We start from the raw sequence: 21,938 nt of genomic DNA, 5'->3' as shown, positions 1-21,938 counted from the left end.
AAGAGAAGAAGAACCCAAAGGAAGCTTAGGGAAGAACAACCTGCAGGTCAAGCCAATGTCTGTTCTGCACGTGGGCAAATGTTCCTCGTGGAAATTGGACTGGACAGCTGTGAGGCCCCCCGATGAAAACCCACGTGGAGGAGAGGTTGCTGGCTCTCATCGTCGACAGTGGCGGGGATTCACCTGGCTCCTGCGGCTGTCACTTGTGCCTGCAAACTTTGGGGCGCGGAGGAGGATCCCTCTGTTCCTTTGTACCCAGGAAGCCCACCAGCACCACGCCTTAGCTTTGCCCCTCTGTTGACAAACAGCCGAGCGGGTTTGCTTCGTGCCCTGCTGGGCTGCGGGGCTCCCGCGGCGCACGCGTGTCCGCCCGATGCCGCAGCGTGGGGAAGGGCCCCCTGCCCGGCTGCCGCAGCCGCCGCCCTCCCCGCACCCGAAAGCTCCCCCTACACCCGCGGCTCTCCCGCTGGGGAGCCCGGCGGGGTCCCCCCCCCCCCTCCTCCTCCTCCCGCAGCGCCCGGCGCGGCGGGGGGCGGCCGCGGGCCCTGCCCAATCTCCGCCGCCGGCCCCGGCTGCGCGTTGGCTGCCGGCGGCGCCGCCAGTGAGGCTGCGCTGAGGCTGCGGGGCCGGATGGCCGAGCCGCCCGCCCCGCTCACTCGGGCGGCGGCCGGCGGCGGGCGAGCAGACGGGGCGAGCCCTCCCTGCCGGGAGAGCCAGCCCTGCGGCAGGCAGCGCCATGGTCTCATGGATCATCTCCAGGCTAGTGGTGTGAGTAACTGCCGGCTGGCACCTTGCGTGCCTGTGCCCGCATGTCCGTGCGTGTGTGTGTGTGCGGGGTCCGCGCCCTGCCCGCTGCCTGGCCCCCGCCTCGTCCCCGCTACGAATACGCGGTGGCGACCCGGCTAAAATTAGCAGGTTGTTGTTAGGGACGGGGCTCTGGGCTGTTCGGTGGGTGAGGGAGAAAATAGGTGGGTCAAACGGTATTTTCCAGCGTGGGAAAATTACCGGGGGTGGAGGGCAAAATGCTGCCGTGCCGTCCGGCGCAAGGTGACAGGGGAGAAGGAGGGCGGCTGGCATCGCGCCGTGCTCGGCGATGAAAGGGCTTGGGGGTCCGCAGGGTGAATCGAGCATCAGCGGGTGGGAAAATGGACGTGGATTTGGGCAGCGGGGCTTTTGTTAGCGGGGCTCGGCTGGCTGGGACTCGCGAGAGGGCGCTGGGCGAGGCTCTCCCAGCCGCTGCTTTCTTCTCTCTCTTTCTTTTTTGTAAAAGAAATATCAAATATTTCTTTCCTCTTTGCAACTTGCCGCCCACCCTCTCAAAAGGCGTTCTCGATTTCCCTTTAACCTGTCAGCCTGGGAGGAGAAGCGTGTGGCTCTTTGCACTTGTCCTACACCTTTTCCATAGCTGGAAGCGCTATAGGTGGGAATACATGCAGAAATTCCCTGGAAATGCTTCCCAGGCAACAGGGGAAAATGGAGCGAGCTCGAGGTATATGTTCATCTGCCCCACCTGAGAAGAGATTCAGTGAGAAAAGGGCGGTTTTGATGCCACTAGGAAAATTCCGGGGCGGGGGGGGGGGAGTTCAGGCTTAAGGTGGGGGCAGCAGGATGGCTGATCTGCCTCCCTTCTGGAAACGTGGCTGGTCAAGGTTAGTGCGCTGAATCAGATGAATCATTTGCCAGTGTTCTCTGTTTGGTACATATAGCTGCAGACTCGGGAGGACATCTGTTGTGCTCTTAAGTTATTGTAGAGGGTCTGCAAGGGCCTGTCACTTTCTTTGTCTGAAAGAAACGTGCCATGATGTTGCACCATCAGCATAGTTCCAGAAAGGCATTTTCAAGGTCTCCTCTTTTCCATATGAGATGAAACATCAAAGGGAAAACTCACCTTGATCTTAGCTATCTCTCTGTATCACTAAGACATTGGGTGGCTGTCAGATATGAAGATTTTTGGGGGGTTCAGGGTTGAATTTAGCCCCTGGAGGTATATGATCTGGATTCAGCTGCAGCTGTTGCTAGCTGTTATTGGCTTTGCACTTCATTCTGGGAAAACGTGTTAAATATTTAAATGATTTAATATGAACAGTATAACTGTGCAGATATCTCTGACAGCAGTGTGAGATATAGCGTGTATTGTCCAAGGCTGCTTTTCGTTCTTCTCTACTAGACTAATTCGACTTTGAAAAAACCTGTCATCGTGTAACCCAGCTAATCCTCAAGAACAAAGAATGTCTACAGAGAGATGGTAGTTTAACTTACTTGCCTCGGTACACGCACATATACACGGGTGATTTCATCTTAAGACACATGGACTGGGTAAAAATCTGATAGGAGCAAGACATAGGGCGGTTGACATCTGCAGTCAGGTAATTAGCTGAACACACAAACCTTCCCGTTCTCTTCAGCTTTATTTATCTGAATAGCATGTCACAGTATGAAATCAGCTGTGTAGAGGGTGGTACCAATTATTTGTTATACTAGAATTTCAATAGCAAATAACAATTTGAATATGCAGTGTAAATATTAATCATTTAGTAATCATAGTAATAATTAAAAAAGAATTTTGCAAGGAAACCTAGGGCAAGCCAAGCTTGATCACCACTTTCTTTGCACTGCTCCTTAGTATACATCCATCCTTAAAGAATGTTTTGCACCAGGAAGTGCTGGTTTGTTATGACCCCAGCAAGAAACTCGGACTCTGTACAGTATTGCTTAAAATACCATTTACTAGAGCTAAAGTTATAAAGAAATAGAGGAGAGTATAAATAGTCTTACATCCCTTCAGATGCTGGAAACCCTGAGCTGCCTCACATGGAACAGCCCTCCAGTCTGGGCGCAGCACACCGTGCAGATCTGTCTGTGGAAAGGTTACCTTACGTATTGGTCTTTTGAGCCCTTACAGTATTTTCTTTTTTAAAAAAAGAAAAAAAAAAACAGAAAAGGCAATTCTATTAATCATTTCTACTGTCAAATGAAAAGGATGTTCACAAGAGAACTTGTTGCTGCACTTTTAGATGAAGACGAACGAGGACATGCAGGTGGTTTAATTGCTGGTGCCCACTGTGTGCTTCCTACAGGCTCCTTCGTTACAATTAACCGGCTGAGTTGATCCTGCATCCAGGATCCTCCGCGCAGGCCAGGAGACCAAGCTGTGCCTGCAGCACAGCACAGGCCTGCGCCCGCTCAGGTTAACTGTTAGGTGGGTCACCGACTCCTCGCTGTACAGTGGTCTTCAGATTAGGATCCTGACGAAGATTTAATCTATCTAGTCTGGTCTCCCCATCTCATTATGAGTCACTAGTTGATCCATCAGTACAGATAGCTGTGCTCTAAGCAGAATGGCTACCTGGTTGGGCTTTTTTTTTCCCCCTGCTTGTGCCTATTTAGTTGTTTTTTCATCAAATCTTACTAGCTGATAAGGATTATGAGGAAAACGGTGTGGTGTGGTTTAGTCACACCGTGAATGTTGCTTTGTGCTCTTACGACTTCTGCTGATCTCCATGGCGGTTATGTCTGATATGACTCAGCTAACAGAAAGGGCTTTAAAACAAAAAGCAAACCTTTGCTTTGGCTCTTGGGTGCTTTGTTGCTTCCACTATCTCTGATTCAGTTCTTGCCATCTCTGTCCTGGCAGTTTCCATTTCCAAAATGTTGCTGAAGGAGAAGAGCCTGTGAGCATTTCTCACGCACTTCAATGGGAAGTCAGGCAGCTTATTGCAAACCTTCTCTTACATCATTTCAGCTTTAGTGTTTGGGCTTTGTGTTCGTGCTGATCCAGAGTGCTGGCTTGTTCTGTTCTGCCTGCAGAGCTGTGTGCTGGTAACCCCCCGAGGAGAAACGACAAAAACTTCAGGGCAGCATCTTATACTGCCACAGCTGTGTGTTAAAGTCGAAACTTTATTATTGTCAGGATCTGCACTGGGTACTGTACAAATGCAAAACAAAAAGATAATCCTGTCCCTGGATATCTTTTGCCTTTAAAAGCTCAATACTCATCCTCCTGTGGTGCAGGTAGTTTTTTCACCCACCTCAATGAGAACTAAATCAGGATGTTCTTTTTCTCATTATAGTAGATTACAGGTGACTTTTCCACTGAGGGATGCCTGCGATCACTGTAATTGCAATTGTTGCATCTTGGAATTATTTGTTACTTTGTCTCTTACAATAACTGGAATGGGATAGCATCATTATTCGTGGGTTAATTACACTCTCTGAGTACATCTCAAAGGACACCTGGGAACACCCGTATCTCAGTTTCCTCATCTGTGAAGTGTAATGAACTGTGCTGAATTTGTCTTCCCTGAGACAGACCAGAAGGGATCAGTGGCACGTCCTACCGTCCGCAGTTTATTGCTGTTCGTTTCGAAGGAGATTCTTTTTTGCTTGAAGTGGTAGAGGCCACTCTAGCAGAAGGACTTGGGATCTGTGTTCGGTATTGCAGTCCAGTTCAGCTGCAGTGCGCAGCACTGGCAATCCTATGTGGTTACTGGTCTGCTGTACCTTTTGGCTGTTGTCTAAAAGCATTTTGAAGTTAAACGTGGTATACAGAAATGCAGCCTGTTGTATTTGCGCGGAAATCCTATTTTCCCAGAAACACGGAACTTGCTTTTTGTGCTTGGGATCACGCAGAACAGAAATACAGGTTTTGGCTCCAATTCTGAAAGTCAGGCACATCACACTGCCCGTTGAAAGCCTTTCAATCTGGAACACGTGGCAGAGGAAGGGGATGTCCATAGAAATGAGGCTGGATCAGACAGGTCATCAATAGTTGAGATGATGCTGCATGACTTAGGTGTTTGAATTCCTGCTGTCAGGAGCTTAGAAGTGCATTAGAAACTATTAGAAAATGGTTAAATGTGTTCTTCGTGGTGAAAACCCACAGCCTTAATTATGCTTTTTTGCTTGTATTTGTTTTCTTTTAAATCAAAATATCAGTAATGGCCTGTCTGATCTCTTATCGTTTGATGTGAAATAGGGTGGCAGCCTCAGATATATTCACTGGGAATTCCCGGCCCTGTGTGGAAGTAACAGGGATTCGGGGATTTATCAGAGGCATCCTTTTTTCCGGCTGTCACTGGCAGTGGGTAGGTCTGAACAAAACCAAAGAGGAACCAAAGAATTATTTAAACTGATGAGTGAAATCTCCTTCCTTGTCACAGTTTCTCTGCTTTCTCTTTCTTGGTGACTGTGTGCCATTTTAGCAAGGGTGGGTGAGATCGGCCACCCCCATCCTCAGCTGGTGTAAATCCATAGTGCTACTGAGTCAGACATTGATTTAATCAAAAGACACTGCTTACATCAGTAATGAATTTCCATTTTAGAGAAACTTAGCAGAGCCTTCCTCCTCCTGTTTTTCATGTGTATGAAGAGATTTATGAATGAAAAAGAAAAAAAAAGTCACGTAATAGAGACTATATGATGGTAGAAAAGGATATCTTGTATCCTCTTTACCAGAGGCAGGCAGAGACGGGATCTGCTCGAGTGGGCGAGGGCTGTTCTCATGAAGGCATAGCACAGCCCCGCGCTTTTAGTTATCGGTATGCCAGCATTAGCCTTTCAGTTGATGTATACCACGTATGTGAAGGTCCTTCTTCAGAGTCTACGTTATTTACTTGGTGCTGGCAGGTGATGTGAAGGATTCTGTACAGGCCTCAACACCAGTGATGCGAAATTATAGAATCATAGAATCGTTTCGGTTGGAAAAGACCTTTAAGATCATCGAGTCCAACCGTTAACCCAGCACTGCCAAGACCACCACTAAACCATGTCCCTAAGCGCCACATCTACCCTTCTTTTAAATACCTTCAGGGATGGGGACTCAACCACTTCCCTGGGCAGCCTGTGCCAGTGCTTGACTACCCTTTCAGGGAAGAAATTTTTCCTAATATCCAACCTAAAGCTGCCCTGGCGCAGCTTGAGACCATTTCCTCTTGTCCTATCACTTGTTACTTGGGAGAAGTAAAACCCATGCTGACTGGGCCTGATCTCCTGGTTGTCCTGTACGTGCCGCGTGATGGCACTCAGGCTGATCTGCTCCATAACCTTCCCCGGCACCGAGGTCAGGCTGACGGGCCTGTAGTTCCTTGGATGAATGATTATGTGAAAATACAGCAATGGACCTCGTGTGGCTTGAGCTCTCTGCTAAGGCTCTGGGATGAGTTTGCAGTAGACTCTCTTACATGCTCGGAAGCTGGGAAGTGGGAAGGGCAGACCACCGCCATACATGCAGAATTTGCTAAGAAACATTGCCTACACAATAAGGTGGTGGAATCCCTCTGAAACAGATCTTGCAGTCTTGCACTGCTGCTCTCCCTCGCCTGAAGAGCAAGTGGTCTCTGTGGCTCCCGGCTCAGAACCTGTTGGTGACAGTAACTGACAGAGCAGCATCCAGCGCAGGTGCGACATTTGCTTTGCCCTTCATGTGAAATGTGACCGCGCTGATCACACTGCAGGGGCCAGCGCTGCCTGCTGCTTTGTCAGCCGTGACCCAGATTTTCCTGCACAAGCACAGATGTGCTGGAAACGCTCTTAGCCCCGATGGGGAAGGTTTTCTTGCACGCACATCACAGATGGTTACTAGTCCTGGTTTGGTAAGGAAGGACATTTTACTAAACTAGAAGTTGTGGAATATAGCTAAGGGGCTTGGCTTTTGCACCTGCTTTAATACAATATTTTGCCTTTGTGGGACCCTTTCCATTTCACTGTATGAAAGCACTTCAAAGCATTAATTTAGTAAGTATTGTGTCATCAGAATGATTTCTACTGCTATTGTACTGGTAAGGGTGCTGAGGCACAGAGAGATCAAGTGATGTGTCCAATATTCCACAGAAAACCTGTGGTAACAGGTAATATATTTCCTTCAGGCTCCTTGATCAATAAATTAATGAAAGGGGATCTGATCAAGGGAATTGGACATTGTGTTTGTGGTTTGTTTTATGGATTTGTGATGAGTGTGGGAGGGGTGAAGCAAAACTACAGACCTAAATAGATGCTGCCTGAAGCAGTCAAACAACCCAAGGCTTAAATATTCTGAATAATGACCCATTCCCTTTCAGATCCTCGGTGCTGTCATCAGTGTCATAGACAGCAGAATGCAACAGCTAGACTGCCTAATTCAGGCTAGTAAGTCAGGCATTACACTACTTAAAATTGGTTACTTAGTCCCAGCAGGGAGATTTAGTGCCAAGTTACTCAACCCGTGGTCCACAAGATGGCTGGCAGTCCACAAAACATCAGGCAGCCCGTGAAAACATTTCAGCCCTAAAACAGAACCCCTCATACAGGCAGTTGTCAGTTATGTACTAACTGATTTAATCAAGTGATACCATTTTTTACTACATTTTTTAGTTAGAAGTTTTGTAATTATATCTACTGAATTACATTTTGTAAAATATTAACATTTCAATATTTTACCAATTCCATGTGACTTATTATTTGTCATCTATCCTTAAGCAACAGTGGGATATAAAATGTATGTTTCTTTCAAAGGGTCAGGTGGCGCAGTGAATAGGAGAGGTTGAGAAACACTCTTCTGTGCTCTTACCGCAGTTAACAGAGGGAGAGAGGCATCTCTAAGGAGCTTCCATTAAAGGTGATGTGTTGCGTAGAGAGCTGTTTGGTCAAGAGGAAATACTTGGTACAGAGAGGACAAAGGAGGGCGTGTAATCGTGCCTACTACTTCTTGAGCAGTTGCTTCTAAGTACTGAGCACTGCATTTGCCTTTCTGCTTCCATGCTTTCAGTGGACAGAGGTAGTTATCTTGAGAACTTTCAGGCTAATCGTAAAGGTAGGTGAAGACTGCCCAGGGAAGTGGTGCAGTCACGGTCCCTGGAAGTATTCAAAAAACATGTGGATGTGGTGCTTAGGGGCATGGTTTAGAGGTGGACCAGGCAGTTAGGGTAACGGTTGGACTCGAAGATCTCAGAGGTCCTTTCCTACCTGAATGATTCTATGATTCTATGAAGATTTGAGTCCTGCGCATTGGCCAGTTTGGATTGCCGTAGAACCTTTATATGTCAAAATTTCTTCCATGTCTTCATTAGGCAGCTAAGATCTGAGTCTAGGTTTCCTTTTGTCGGACTCTGCACTTGGCCTGATCAGGGCCACTCAGCAGATTTCAGATAGGCCTTGTGAGATGAACTGGCTCAATGGAGGGATGCGTCCATGTAATTGAGCGCTTCGCAAGCAAAACACTTCCACGGCAAAATCTCACTTAAATCACCTGTGTTCTTGAAGTTAATCACTTGCTGCTTTTTGCAGATGAACGTGTCGCGTACTTTTGTTATCACTCATATGCTATTTAGGTGGTAAACTGTTTTGGGTAGGAACTCTTATTTAGTTTTTTTGATTTTACAGCACTGTAGACAATGGGGTTTAGTCTCTAGTTGGTTCTCCTAAGTTCTGTAGTAATATAAATAATATATGAATAAATGTAATTCTGCCTTCTAGGTGAATCATTTATGAGACTGATCCTGTGCTCCTTGGTATGTCTTTGTGACACTGTTACTGGTACAGCATTCATGTTCTGTTTTGGGATTTCACATGCATGTAGTAAGACAAGATTCCTGCTCTGACGAGCTCCTGATTTAAACCGATGAAATATAGGCAAAACAGATGGTGAGCAGAGTGGTGAGAATGAACTAGAATAAGTGACAAAATGAAAACTCTGTTTTATCTTTTTATCTTTCTGTGACTTGTGTGCTTCTGAAGAGAAGGAGTGAAATAACAGGACACGCCTGCTCATTCTGCCGGCAGGAGCCAGGAAGGCACTCCAGACCTGGAGTGGCATGCCAGAACTAGAAACATGGGTGATATTTTCTGAGGCTTCATACACAGAACAACTCCATCTTTTGATACAAGGCTCAGAGCAGACATATCTCCTTAGTGGGGTACCCTGCTTTTTGTTTCTTGTAGAAAACATTTTGCAGGATCTAGAAGGGGAGGAGGACAAGGGATTTTAATTTGATGTGGGTGGTAAAGCAGTGACCTGCAGGCTGGTAAAAGCTGCCAGATAGCCAGAAGAAGGGCAAGGATGGTAGCGAAGAAGGAGAGAAGTTGGTTGTACAGTAAGCAGAAATGAAGAGCAAGGATTATGTTTCAGAAGGCACACACATGTATATGGAGGCAGAGGATTAGGTGTCAAGTTGGAGATTGACTCTTGGGAGCGACAGGGGGACAGCTGGGAACGCCGGCCTGGTGTCACGCTCGGTAAAGGTTTGTTTCTTCAAATGCTGCCTACTTGCTTGCTGCGTCCCTCACTGCTAATGCACTAATTGCTAATAAATAACCAACCAACCAGTTCCAAAGAAGGGATCAATCAACCGGTCAATAAAGCTGCATTCCGTCTTTCCCCCTTCTCTCTCATGGAGCCAACAGTAATCTTTTGCTTTCAAAATGGCAAATTTTACAGGACAACAAAATGAGCATTGAAGAACCTATTTGTGAGGAGCTGGAGAGAATGCCCCTCACGTCTGGAGTTTTGTGCCTTTTTGGACGGGTCCCAGGGATGCCGGGGCAACGTGTGTAGCCTGCCTCCGAGTCTACCGAGCAATTCAATGCTATCAGCGTCAACAAACAGTTGCAGCTCCTGCTCAAGAAGCACTGCTGTTCTGTTGAGTTCATACTGTTGCTTCCTTTCATTCAGCTCAGTTGAGCTCATTTATTCTATTTCTTGTTTCCAGCCTCTAAGTAAGTGTTTTTAGAGGAAAGCAAAAAACTGACAGACATTTCTTGCCTCATGTTTTGGAGGGAGGCTTATGACCAATAACCAGCCTCCTACAAGGGAGGAGGGAAGGACTTGTGCTGCAGATTTTGTGTGAGAATACCAAGAGCCTGGATTCAGCGGTGCTGCAAAGTGCCTGTGGGAAGAGGGCAAGTTATTTATTCTTTCTTAATTTGGTACCTGTAAAATAGGCTTAGTGATAACTTCTGTCCATCTAAACTATCAGTTCTGCTTTATGTGTGATAGACCCTGATGCAGGCATGAGGCACACTCTCTGGAGTAGAATTGGAGGAGCAATGTAAATATGAATTTTGAGCTGAAATTTCCAAGCCAATGGTCAAAAATTCAGAGGTGCTGTGGGATGTTTTGCGTAGACTGGCCTTGTTTGTGGCAGCGCTCTCCTGACTGTCAGTCCCTGAGAGGCACTCATGGAGGAGTGAAACCAGGAATCTTAGATGGCATTTCATGAGGAATACCCTTCTGGGGAGGGTAGATGGGAAGCACCTGGTCAAGATTAAGAACAGAACAATCACAGGAAGACAACCTTCTCCTGTCATCACAACATTTCGTGGCTTCCTTTGTCTTGATGTCTTCGGCACAAGTGCCCTAACACTTGCTGCGAGCATGTGGGGAGAGCAGCTTGCCCAGGCTGCAGGTCCCATTAAATACCCATAGTGGTAAGGTTGCTGTTCTGCCTGAGCAGTTCCCACAGGGCTGCTCTGGGGCATGCTCTGCCTTGGGCCCTTTCGTGGATGAGCAGTTCGAGGCTCTTGAGCCTCATCGTGCTCGTGGAAGGGTTCTGCTTGTCGTGCTGCCTCTTCTGCTGGCGACATGGGAGGACATGTGTCTGTGCATGTTTAAACTTAGAGCTGTGAGCCACTCATATTAGGTGACCCACAAGAAACTATCCCCAGTGTTAGATCAGCCTGAATAGCACCATCTGGCTCCTAAAATCTACCTGCAGAATTCATGGTGACAGTTTAAGGAGAAAGATGGATGCTGGAGCTGCCCTGAGGCTAAAAGGCTTTGGGTTTAGCGATATATTTCATGGGAAAAGATGGAGTGGTTTCATCGGGCTTGCATGGATGGAGAATGAGCACCAGACTGGCGGCTATGTGGAAATGAATTGATGCTCAGTGTTTAGATTCCACTGAGCATGTCCCTCTGCAAAAAACCCACTATCCTAGCTGGTATTTTTGCTGGAAATCACAGCAGAGAAGCCAGGGACGTAGTGGACACAGGCACTGAATGAGACTTTCTCCCTTCCAGATGATCCGTCTAGGTCTGAGTTAAAGCACATTGGCAAGGCAGCTTGGAGGCTGTTTGCATCTTCCCTGGCTTAATTGTACCTGTTTTGCAGCTGAACAAAGGATTCCACTTTCCAGGTTCATTGTTTTCACTCTGCTTATAAAGATTTCGGTCAAAACAGAAAGATGTTGCTATTTAGAAAGAACATTAATAATTAAATTGAGATACTCCGGGGAATATACCCCATAAGGCTGGATTTGTTGAATTTAAGTAGATCATCATAATTTCCATGGCAACACGCTCTGCTGTCCTATATACAGAAAGGGTCTTTCTTGTAGGATCAAATGCAGAGAGAAAGGTGTTATTTAAAACAGAAACCTTAAAAACACAGACAATGACACGAGAGTAAATAGTTTCCTGCATAAATGTTGTTGGAATTTTCTCATGTTTGTTACATTGTGCTAACCACTTTTCATAGCTGTCAGAATGCAATCGCTCAAACCAATCCCCTGCTGACTCTAATGATTTAGGGAGAAACTGTGATCTAATGATCCTTTCTCAGGATATCATCTCTCGCTCATAGATATATCTATATCTGTAGATGTATAGAGCTATAACTGTCGTGAATCTGTAACATAGACTATTGTGGTAATTTTGAACAGGCCTACTAGAATCTCTGTCTTTTACTGCCTGTACCTGTGTCTGTGCTAGTAGTCTCCCATCTCACAGCATTAGGTAAAGCTTGTTTCATCAGTATTTGGATATCCTTTAGATAAAGCTTGTTTCATCAGTATTTGGATATCCTTTTGAGATCCTTGTATATGGTGTAACAGCTGACTGTTAGATGGGAATTTGTAGTGACGGTCTAGTACCTGAACACTTAGAGATAATTGAGTAACCACACGTTCACTTAGAAGATTAGGAGATTCTTAGATCCCACAGGAATTGCACCAACTCTTTTTCTCTAATCTAGCAATCAAATAAGTGCATCGTTTTTGGGCCCCTCACTACAAGAAGGACATTGAGGTGCTGGAGTGTGTCCAAAGAAAGGCAACAAAGCCGGTGAAGGGTCTGGAGCACAAGTGTTATGGGGAGCGGCTGAGAGAGCTGGGCTGTTTAGCCTGGAGAAGAGGAGGCTGAGGGGAGACCTTATTGCTCTCTACAACTGCCTGAAAGGAGGTTGTATTGAGGTGGGGGTCGGTCTCTTCTGCCAAGTAACGGGTGATAGGACAAGACAAAATGGCCTCAAGCTGCGCCAGGGAGATTCAGATTGGATATTAGGAAAAATTTCTTCCCTGAAAGGGTAGTCAAGCACTGGCCCAGGCTGCCCAGGGAAGTGGTTGAGTCCCCATCCCAGGAGGTATTTAAAAGACGGGTAGATGTGGTGCTTAGGGACATGGTTTAGTGGTGGACTTGGCAATGCTAGGTTAATGGTTGGACTCGATGATCTTAAAGGTCTTCTTGAGCCTAAACAATTCTATGATTCTGTATGCTCAGAAAAGCCTTACAGGCACATGATCAGAGTTACAGAATCCTTGTGAAACAGAAAGTGATCATCCAAACAGAAAAGATGGAATTTAATAGAAAAGTTCTCGATGTAACCTTCTAACAAAAAACCCACAGTATATGAGCAAAAAAAAATCAGTTCATATCTGGAATAATTGCAGCTTCTCTGTTTTGTCAGTGGCGGTAGGCTAAGTGGTGCGTTGCCAAATTTTAACAAGAACTGCCACAAAAATTCCCAGTCCTGGCTTGTGGTAAACCTGAAGGATCAAGGGTGGATGTTCTGCAGACAGAGGGAATAAATAGCTGGAAAATGTTGATTCAATGCAAACCTCAGTCATTTTCTCATCCCTAAGGTAATACCAGGGCTTCAAGTTGCGTTAACTGGTGCAGCTCTGCTGAAGTCAGTGAGTGCTGTAAGTCTAGCCAGGTCAGAATCCCAAAGTTGTGTTTGTAGCTCAGAGGTGAGGGCCTTGTAGAGGGTGCCAGCTGGATCCTAGAAAATGGAATATTATAGGATGGAAATCGGCCAGTTCAAGACAACAGAGGACTTCTGTTCCTTATGACCCTCAAGTTAAACTGCCCTTTGAGGGGTGACAGATTGAAGATAGAGGGCTCCCAAAGGCATGATTCTGTCAGGACAGTTATTCTAAACTTTTTTCATTTTAGTGTTGGGAATTTCATCAGCAGATTGGCATATGGCTTTACCTGCACTTCAGCAACCAGAGCCAATCAAATGCACCGTCCCAAAGCCCGTAATCAAGGTATCTCTGACCTCAGATCTGGAGCTCTCTGTTGAGCTTCACTATTGAGCTTCTCTCTAGTAAGCGTTCACAGTCACTGAAAGCTGAGGATGAAGAGCATGACCGCCTTCTCTTTACATTCAGTCTAAAGAATCCTAATGCCTTATTGCAGACCACCCAAGCACGTATATTTTAAAAGCTACTTTAATTGTGTCAGACAGGGAGAAACTCTGTCATCTCTCATGCTTCATCCCTGTACCCTTATGTGAAGATCTGTTACAGAGGGTGCTGGACGTTGCAGCATGCTAGCTAACCACGGCCTGCTGCCATTAGCCCTTAGCTTGCATCCCTGATCCTGGCTATCTTAAATCCCTTTCAATGCTGCTTTGCAGGCTGTCCAGAACTGGGAATCCCAAGGGCTCGCTGACAGCCATTTCCAGGGCCCAAGGGAATGTGACGTATATGACTGATGATATGACCCTATGCATATTTCTACAGATTATTCCTAGATCACTGCAGAATGAGCAGAGCTGGTTAAGAGACTGCATACAGCCAGAGTGAAAGATCTTGCCTGCTGTCCATGAGGCAGGACATGCATTTTAAGTACGTAAATACTATGCCAGATTTTGCACAGTACTGGAAACTGAACCTGTCTGCTTTCCTTGTAGTTTGTGTATGATTCATAGTTAAGCTCATGTAAACCCACTCTATAAAATCTCTTCTCCCTGCCTCCCCCCTCTCTAGGATTTACTTACAGATTAGATATTTTTCCTCTCTTTGCTATAGTGTGTCCTGAGGTTTTTGCACTCAGATGTGCTATATGGCCACTGGAATAGCTCAGCATTCTTCTTCAATTATTATTCTGCTGAGGTTTGCAGATACTTGGCTGTAACAAATCAGATCCCTATTCAAGCACTATTGTGTTTTAGGTATATTCTTGAAACCAAGAAACCTCACTCTGGGCAGTCAATCCATGAATGACTGAAGTCTGTGAAGATCCAGTTCTCAAGGCACATTTTATACAGCTAGATGTTGTGTTTGAAACAATTAACCATTTCATTTCAAAATAGCAAGGCTTTGTTTCTGGAGAGTGGCACTTGCAACACTGTCATCCTTCTGTGTGAATCTTCTTGCCTGGGAAGGAGAACAAGCACTGGACTGTGGCATTTAAACCAGCAATATTACAATGAATAAGAAATGATGGAAAAGCATACATAAGATAACAGGCAGTGTGGGCGTTCCCACAAAAAGTACAAGCTGCCTTCTCAAGCAGCTGCTTACTTAGAAGTCTCTGTAATGGACTTGGAAGCATTGGCTGTCTTTCCCTTTGCTTTCCTCTAAAGTTATTTCTGTGAAGTCTCCATCTGGCTCCTAAGCCTCAGTTTGTATTTCATTTTATATTTTGAGTAGCTGCCAGCTGCCAGGTATATGTGTGTAAGAGAGGGTGAGAAGGGAAAAGAGGTGAAGTCACTAAGCCAAAAGAAAGAGAAGAGACAAAGCCTTTACCGTTCTGAACTGTACAATGCACTGGCTTTTTATCCAAGCCCGAAACAAAGAGGTATTGCTCACGGTGTAAGAATGGAGCTCTGCCTGTGTCACAGGCTTTGATCTGAACACATTTGCATTTGGGGAAATGCAGAATAGAAGAGAGTGGCGTGGCTTATCCCTTTTACTCTCTAATGCTCTCAGCCAAAGCCTGAAATTCAGAAAGATACAAGAAGTCTGGGAGAGATCAAAATTGAATGCAGATGGGAACATGACATCTTCTGTCAGAACAAAGATTGAATATCTGGGTAGCAATACTGCTGTCTGGAGGCATTAAAAAACCCCGAGTCAAATCCCTTCACCTCTTCACCAAATTGTGAGACTGGATTTAAAATCCTGACTTTTATAGTATATGCATATATATCTCTCTCTGCATCGGATCCTTTGATTTGTACTCTGAACCTGCAAGATTGTTAGCGTGCTCTTTTCTGAGAAACCGTTAAATCTGGGAATTTATTTTGAACTGACATGTTCCTACAATTACTTCCAAGAAATCACCTGATGAGATTAAATGAAGAAATGTGAGAGTTGGCAGTACTGTGGTACTAGGCTGTGCTCACAGAGTGAGATCATCTCAGTGTAATGATGGAGGTGATACAGGCTAGCACAGAGGCATAGCCTGGAAATTGCAACTTCTGTTTCCAGATCTCACATTGGCTCTACCTAGGCTGTGACCAAGCTGCCAATTTCCAGTGGTGAAAACCATTTCATTTCCAGCACGGTCAATGGAACCTGTACATATTTGTCATCTCTGAGAACTGCCTGTTGTCTCAGGCTTCTTTAAGATTTTTACCCTAGGAATCTCTCAATACAAAATCTGTGATTTCTGGTTGATGTCGTGAAGCTCTCCGTACGAAGTGCTGTACCGTGAGATGCTTTAATAGATACCTGTTCTTGCTCTTAAGTCTCTCCTGCACTTTAGGTAATAGCTAGTTGTTAAAAACTGTAGTGCAGATGAATAGTAGTAGTGCTATGAAAATTGGTGGAAGCTGAAAGAAACCCCTTCCTCTGTCTTACCTTTAGTTAAAGACCCAAAGTTCACTTGCTAAAACACTACAGGGACTGAAATCTAGAGTCCTTGGTGTAACAGGAAAGTGTTTAACCTGTTAAGCTTCAGGGCGAAGCTATGGTAAGATAGGAAAACACCAGAAATTAAACAAAGAAATCAGATGTTGTTCAAGAAATACAAAACCTGGAGATACTTAATAAGATAAAATTATTTTGGAGGAGCAGGGAAAGAATTGTCTTTTTGTAGCAGAAGAATATTCAGTTGTGGGATGAATCATGATGGAGGAAAGTTAAATAGATGTAAAGAGATTCCAAAGTTCAGAAGAGAAGCGTTGCATTTTAAGAAACGTCCCAGAGTGCTGAGGAAATGTGTCTAAATTCCGATATTTCTGTCTTGATGTGTACATTGGTACATATATACTCTTTGTTGAGCAAAGAACAAAGATATTTTAGAATCCTGTGCAAACCGCATGAGTTATATCTGTCACATGCACCTGCAAAGTGAATTGCGAGTCAGAAATTTTTAACTTGGGCTGTGGGTCTGGGCAACATGCAAGTGTTACTGAGGGAATGGCATGAATTTTAGAGGCTGTACGACTGCATCTCCTCCTGAGAGTTTATGGGTACACCCACGCTGTATGCTGGTATGCTCCAAGCCAGAAACAGGGACAACATCCTGCCCAACCCGAGCAAGTTAAAGGCACAACAGATGCAGCTTTTGCACGTCAACACTGCATGATGAATGTCCAAGCAGAGGATTACTCAGCTGGGCCTACGAGAAACCAATCTGTAAAATGGGAATACGAGAACTTAGCTATTTCCCAAAGGCCTGGAGAGAACTAATTGAGGATGGTAAGACTTACAGAGATGCTGATATTTCTGTGCATGGGGTCCTGCTATGAACTCAGTTATACTCCTGAAAAGCCTCTTAGAATTAGTAGGTCAGAGAAATTAAAGCTTCCTGAATCCTGGGGTGTGTGTTTGTCCTGTTACCAACATAGGTGAACCTTTTGAAAGTGCTGAATATAAGTCTTCTTACAATCAGTTTCATTTAATCTTTCTTCATTTAACCTGAAAATACAATTCTCCAACTGCTAAAGGATGAATTTAGGCACTGCGGTGGAGATTATCATTTAGGGAAGCCCTTTAAATAAGTTTTAGCTCAAGGCTTTGCTGGACGTTGCAGCCTCTGATCCTTTTAAAAATGATCATAGCATGACTATTAGCCATGTGCATGGGTAATTTACTTTCTGTTAGCTTCCCAGCTCCAGCAAAAGAAAGAATGTGTCATTTTATCTCCAGATACATACCGTGGGCTATGGCGTTTGGCGTAGAGGTAAATAAGCTGATAATGACCTCCGTGCTAGTGGCTTTATGTAAGAATAGATCATGCACAGCATTACCATAAAACCATTACATTTCGCAGTGACGCTGCACAGTTAATGACAACAAAGGCTTACATGTGAATATGTGGCCGTAGAGATAAGGGAAATCTAGCTGTTCTTCTTCTAGCTCACCAAAAATGGCTAAGCAAGAGAATCAAAGCAATAAGTGTTTGTAAATATTCATTTCACCTCCCTCCCCCCTGTTTCTAAAGCTCTTATGGTAACAGCAACTTGGCCCGTGTTAAGTCCCACAGTTAAGACAATGTGGTACTGTTCTTCGCATGCTTCCCTTGGCAGTCAAGTTTCATTTTACAGGTAGGTGAGTGAGTTTTGTACTACTGCACCAGCTCATTTGGAGTGGGCTAAAAGAAGCATTTTCAGAGTCCTGCTGTAGCGTGACATCTATTATTGTCATACCACGACCCCAGCTTCGCTCCCTGGGGAGGGCACCACTTGCAGAGGAAAGGGCGTGGTGTGGCTGAGCAAGAAGGTTCTCCAAGCAGCAAGGAAAAGTCTCCTCCTCACTCAGGGAGTAGGTCCCCGGCTCTTCTGCACCTCTGATGATGGGAAGGGTGCAGTGCTGTTCTTCTCCAGATCTCGATACAGGATTGGTTTAGTAAGAGGGTTAGCCAGCAGGTTGAGGAAAGTGATTGTCCCCCTCTATTTGGCAAGTGTGAGACAGTGTCTGGCTGGAGTAGCGTGTCCCATTTGGGTCTCCCTTGTGTAGGAGGGCACGGGCAAAGTGCAGTGAATCCAGTGGAAGGGAGCTGGAGCATATGATGCACGAGGAGAGGTGAGTGGACTGAGTTTCTTCAGCCTGAACAAGAGATGGCGAAGGGGAGATCTTAGTGCTACCTTCAAAAACGTGATGGGTTCCTGCAGAGAAGATAGAGCCAGGCTTTTTGTGGAGGCGCGCAGTGAAAAGGTGAGAGGCAATGGACGCAAGTTGCAGCAAAGGAAATTCTATTCAGATATAAAGAAAAAATTCTTCAAAGCAAGGGTAAGCAAACACTAGAACAGGGGTCTGGAGATGGAGATACTGAAAATTTCACCAGACAGGACCTGGAGCAACCTGATGTAAACTCAAAGTTGGTCCTGTTTTGGATTAAAGTCTTGTAGAGACCCCTTCTTACCTAAATTACTCTGTGATTCTAGTCTAAAGGACGTATTTCTGATATTACATTCGCCATTCTTTCACTTGAACAGTTTCCAGTAGCACACTAAATGGTATCTGTCACATAGGTTTTGCTCTTCTCAGATGGGAGAGTGTGGGGAAGAAAGGTGTTTACAATGGTTTGGTTTAGAGTTGATGGGCTTTTTTAATATCTAAGATGCTGTTTGTTGATATGGGAAAAAATGCGCTGAAGATTTCCATCTGGCAGGGGATCGGTGCTGCTCCTTAGGTGCTGGGCGAGGCTGGTTCCTCTGGAGTCAGCCCTGGAGGAAGCTCTCTTACTCTCCAATGAGCCCTAGTGATGAGGCTCCTTGTACAGAAGCCAGTGTTGGCTGGTCCCTGTGTTCTTCAGGAGAACTTCAGGGTATTATTTAGGCTCCCCTACCTGCTGTTTTTTATCACTTATCCTAACACCGTGATTTAGGATTATCCACTAAATGGTCATTTTTCTTCTAATTTATTTTAATTAGAGACAAATAATTTTACTGGTAGTTGAAGCTGAATTCAGAGGTGTAGCCAGAAGCTCTGTTTATTCATTAGTGATCCGTGGCTTCAGTATAGAGGGTTGCTTCCTTCTGATTTCCTCTCCTTTATGTCTAGATTAGACTGGAGGCTGGTCTGTATCAGTTCGGCTCCAGCTGGAGATCTCTTCCTCCTTGTTTATCTCAGTTGTACCATGCATTTCATCAAGATGCTCTTATTAGCCGTATGAAATGGAGGGATTAAAAAGGATGAATGAAATGAGAAAAGACTCGGGAGAAAAGAACTCTATTAAATTCACACTAGAAATCCTTGTCAAGTGCATATGAGAAAAGACTAGAAGCCTGTCTTTTTCAAGCTCTATGGCAGGGTCTCATTTCCCTTTCTTTTTTCCCCTCTTTCCTTTTTTAAAAACAATTATGCAGGTCCTGGTAAAAAAAGCAGGTGCTCAGCCCCTCCCTAAAATGTTGTTATAGTACCCAGAAGAAATACCAATCTGTGTCTGTGGGCCATAAAGAGAAACGTGGTTTGCATGGCCCGTGAACTCCCTGCAATGTCACAGCTGTTATATATAGCATGCGGCATTCTGATACCCGTGCTAACGAAAGCATTAAGATGGTCTGAATATTCTGAAATTACCTGTAGAATCGTCTTGCCTTAGTTTTCCTACACTCTTTCCTTAAAAGTGGGGTTGACAACTGGGTGCTATTCATGTCTCTGACATGAGCTTCCTGTATAATTTCAAGTGGGTCGCGCTGTCCTTATCATTTAAAATAGAGATATAAATAATAAATAATATAGAGATATAATAATAGAAATAATCAGAAATCAATGGAAGTGCAATTGACTTTGATACTCAGGTCACTAATATTAATACTGCACTTTGAAATCCTTCTTCGAAATGTGTTATCAAAATGAGAAGAGGTGTTTTAAAGGTGGGGTGGTTTGGTTTTTTTTTGGTTGGTTTGTTTTTTTCACTTAACTAGGAGTTAAATACCAGCTCTGGAACGTAGAGCTTATGACTGAGTTTGGTCCCTTGTGTTTTCAATGTGGCTGGTCCCTCCAAATGTTTGGTCTTCTAGTTTTTCGGGTTAATGTTGTAGAGTCCTCAGAGATGTAAGAAGTTACGGTCAGTTACCGATGGCAGGAGTTATGCTGTTTATTGTTAATTTACTAGCATATTTATAGAAATGTCCAGACAGTCTAAGATTTCCTCTGCAGGCTGTTTTGTACCAAGCTGGCCATGACCGTACCTGATACCTGTTCCTATACCGACCTGCTCTCCTTGGCTAGCGTAGAGACCTACCCGGGGTTTCCGTCCTCCTCCAAGAGCTTGAGGAGATCTCTGAGACCTGGTGCTACTCAGAGCAGACTTGGGACTGCTCGATTTGTGTCAGTGGATTGAACTGGTGGTAACCCAGGACTGATGGTGATTCCATGGGAAGTCAACACTTTTCATGGCTTGAGCTGAATATTTGGGTCAAAGAGGTCTTTTGGTTTGTTTTTTAAACTATATTGGTGAGCGAAAATATTCCTTGCACTTAGTTAAGCATTTCCAGTAATACTCTGTCCGTGGGAAGCCGAAATAACGTTGCTCTAAGGAGATCACATGTTGCAATTGATTTGGACGAGTTATAGTTTCGTTTAATTTTTTATTGCTGTTTTGTGTCCCATGAGTACAATGGTAGAAGTCTAAAGCTGTCTTTGAGTGAGGAACAGACAAACAGGAGCTTTTGTGTTTCTCACCATCTCCTCAGACAGTGGTAACACTTACGGTTTGATGGTGAAAGACTTCCATGACTTCAACTGAGTTTTAGGATACAGAATGTAGGATTATGCTCTAAATTGGGATTCCTGTATGTGTTTATGCTTCCTAAAAGTTGATTCACGTAGCATCAGTTAAAATAACTCCAAAATAATACTTGCAGTGTGATCTTTATGGTTTTATATGAAAATAATGCAGAGCTTCTTTGTTGATATGCAATCCATTTTTTTAATACCTTTTTTAGCCTAGAAATTAGTTTGGTTAGGTTATGTGTCTCTTTCTGTTCCTTTTTGTATTATGAGCCTACCATAAATCTGTAGGCTAACTCACAATACAGATTTTAAACCATCTGTCATCGCTGGAATGTAATGTCAGTGCTTCTAAAAAAGCCTTTTTCCACATAAACATCCCCCTCTCTAGAGTCAGGAAAAGCAGCCCTTCCCATCTAAACCATACCATTTAGTTTTCAAATTGCCATTTATTTGGCTTGGAAAAAGACAGGGCTCTCAAAGCAGGAACTGTACGGTCAGTGCTGGATAGGGAAAACATCAGGGGCACACAGATGCTGAGCCCTGCCTTTTTGGAGCAGTGAAGCTGGGTGAAGATCTGACCCGGTCACATAGCAGAGAATGTGTTCTTCTCTAAAAGGCACAGATTTGATTCCCCTCAGTATCACACTTTGATGAATTATTTCTTCTCCCCCGAAAGGGTCTGAACGAGGCAGTGGGCTGTGCCAGCGCTAGGAGAAGGCTCAGAGCCGTGGACTGCTATCTCCTGCGGTCCTGCTGAGTCGAAGCAGGGAGAGGGGAGGAGCAGCGACAGGGCAAATGCCTCCGATGAGGCCCACGAAACACTATCTCTCGCAGGCAGCTGCTCGGAGCCTCGTGGCGTGTGCCAGGCGCAGTGTTCCTATCAGCCCGCAGCTTCCCACCGGTGCGTCGGGGCCCCACACCAGCCCTACACACTCTCGACGCAGACCGTTCCTTTAAAGCATTGCTGCGGGGGCAAAAAAATTCCCCTTGCTCATCGGCAGCCCATCTCCACTGGCCAGGCAGCTCCACTGAACACAGCTTGAAGTAGAACAGACCAGCTTAGTAAGCCATCTACCTGCAATAAATTTGCTTCCTAAAATAGCTGCAGAGCCATAGGGTATTTTTATAGCAGCTACACAGGCCTTTTCTGTTCTGAAGGACTGTAAAGAAAACTTTGAAGCGTTAGCTTCTGTGTAAACTGATGCAATTCTGCTGAGTTCGAAGACAGCCTGGACCAATAAACCTGGGAAGGGTGAAGTACCTGCTTAATCTTGGCTGAGCTTTAAATGTGATTCTCAAGGGTGTCAGCGTAAATATCAACCTTGTGAGACCCT

The 21,938-nt window shown here is 45.0% G+C and overlaps 1 protein-coding gene across 1 annotated transcript in view; it reads left to right on the top strand.

Moving 5' to 3' along the window:
* The first annotated feature begins 624 nt into the window (after positions 1–624).
* Positions 625–21,938, top strand: part of REEP1 (receptor accessory protein 1) — a 72,628-nt gene continuing 51,314 nt past the window's right edge. Inside the window, exon 1 of the mRNA XM_082316496.1 lies at positions 625–768. Coding sequence (XP_082172622.1) covers positions 737–768 — 32 coding nt within the window. The 5' untranslated portion in view covers positions 625–736. The remainder of the gene's footprint in view (positions 769–21,938) is intronic.

Source organism: Platalea leucorodia, assembly GCF_965183815.1.
Source record: "Platalea leucorodia genome assembly, chromosome: 6".
Lineage (NCBI taxonomy): Eukaryota > Metazoa > Chordata > Aves > Pelecaniformes > Threskiornithidae > Platalea > Platalea leucorodia.
This window is presented reverse-complemented; position numbering and strand designations above follow the sequence as displayed.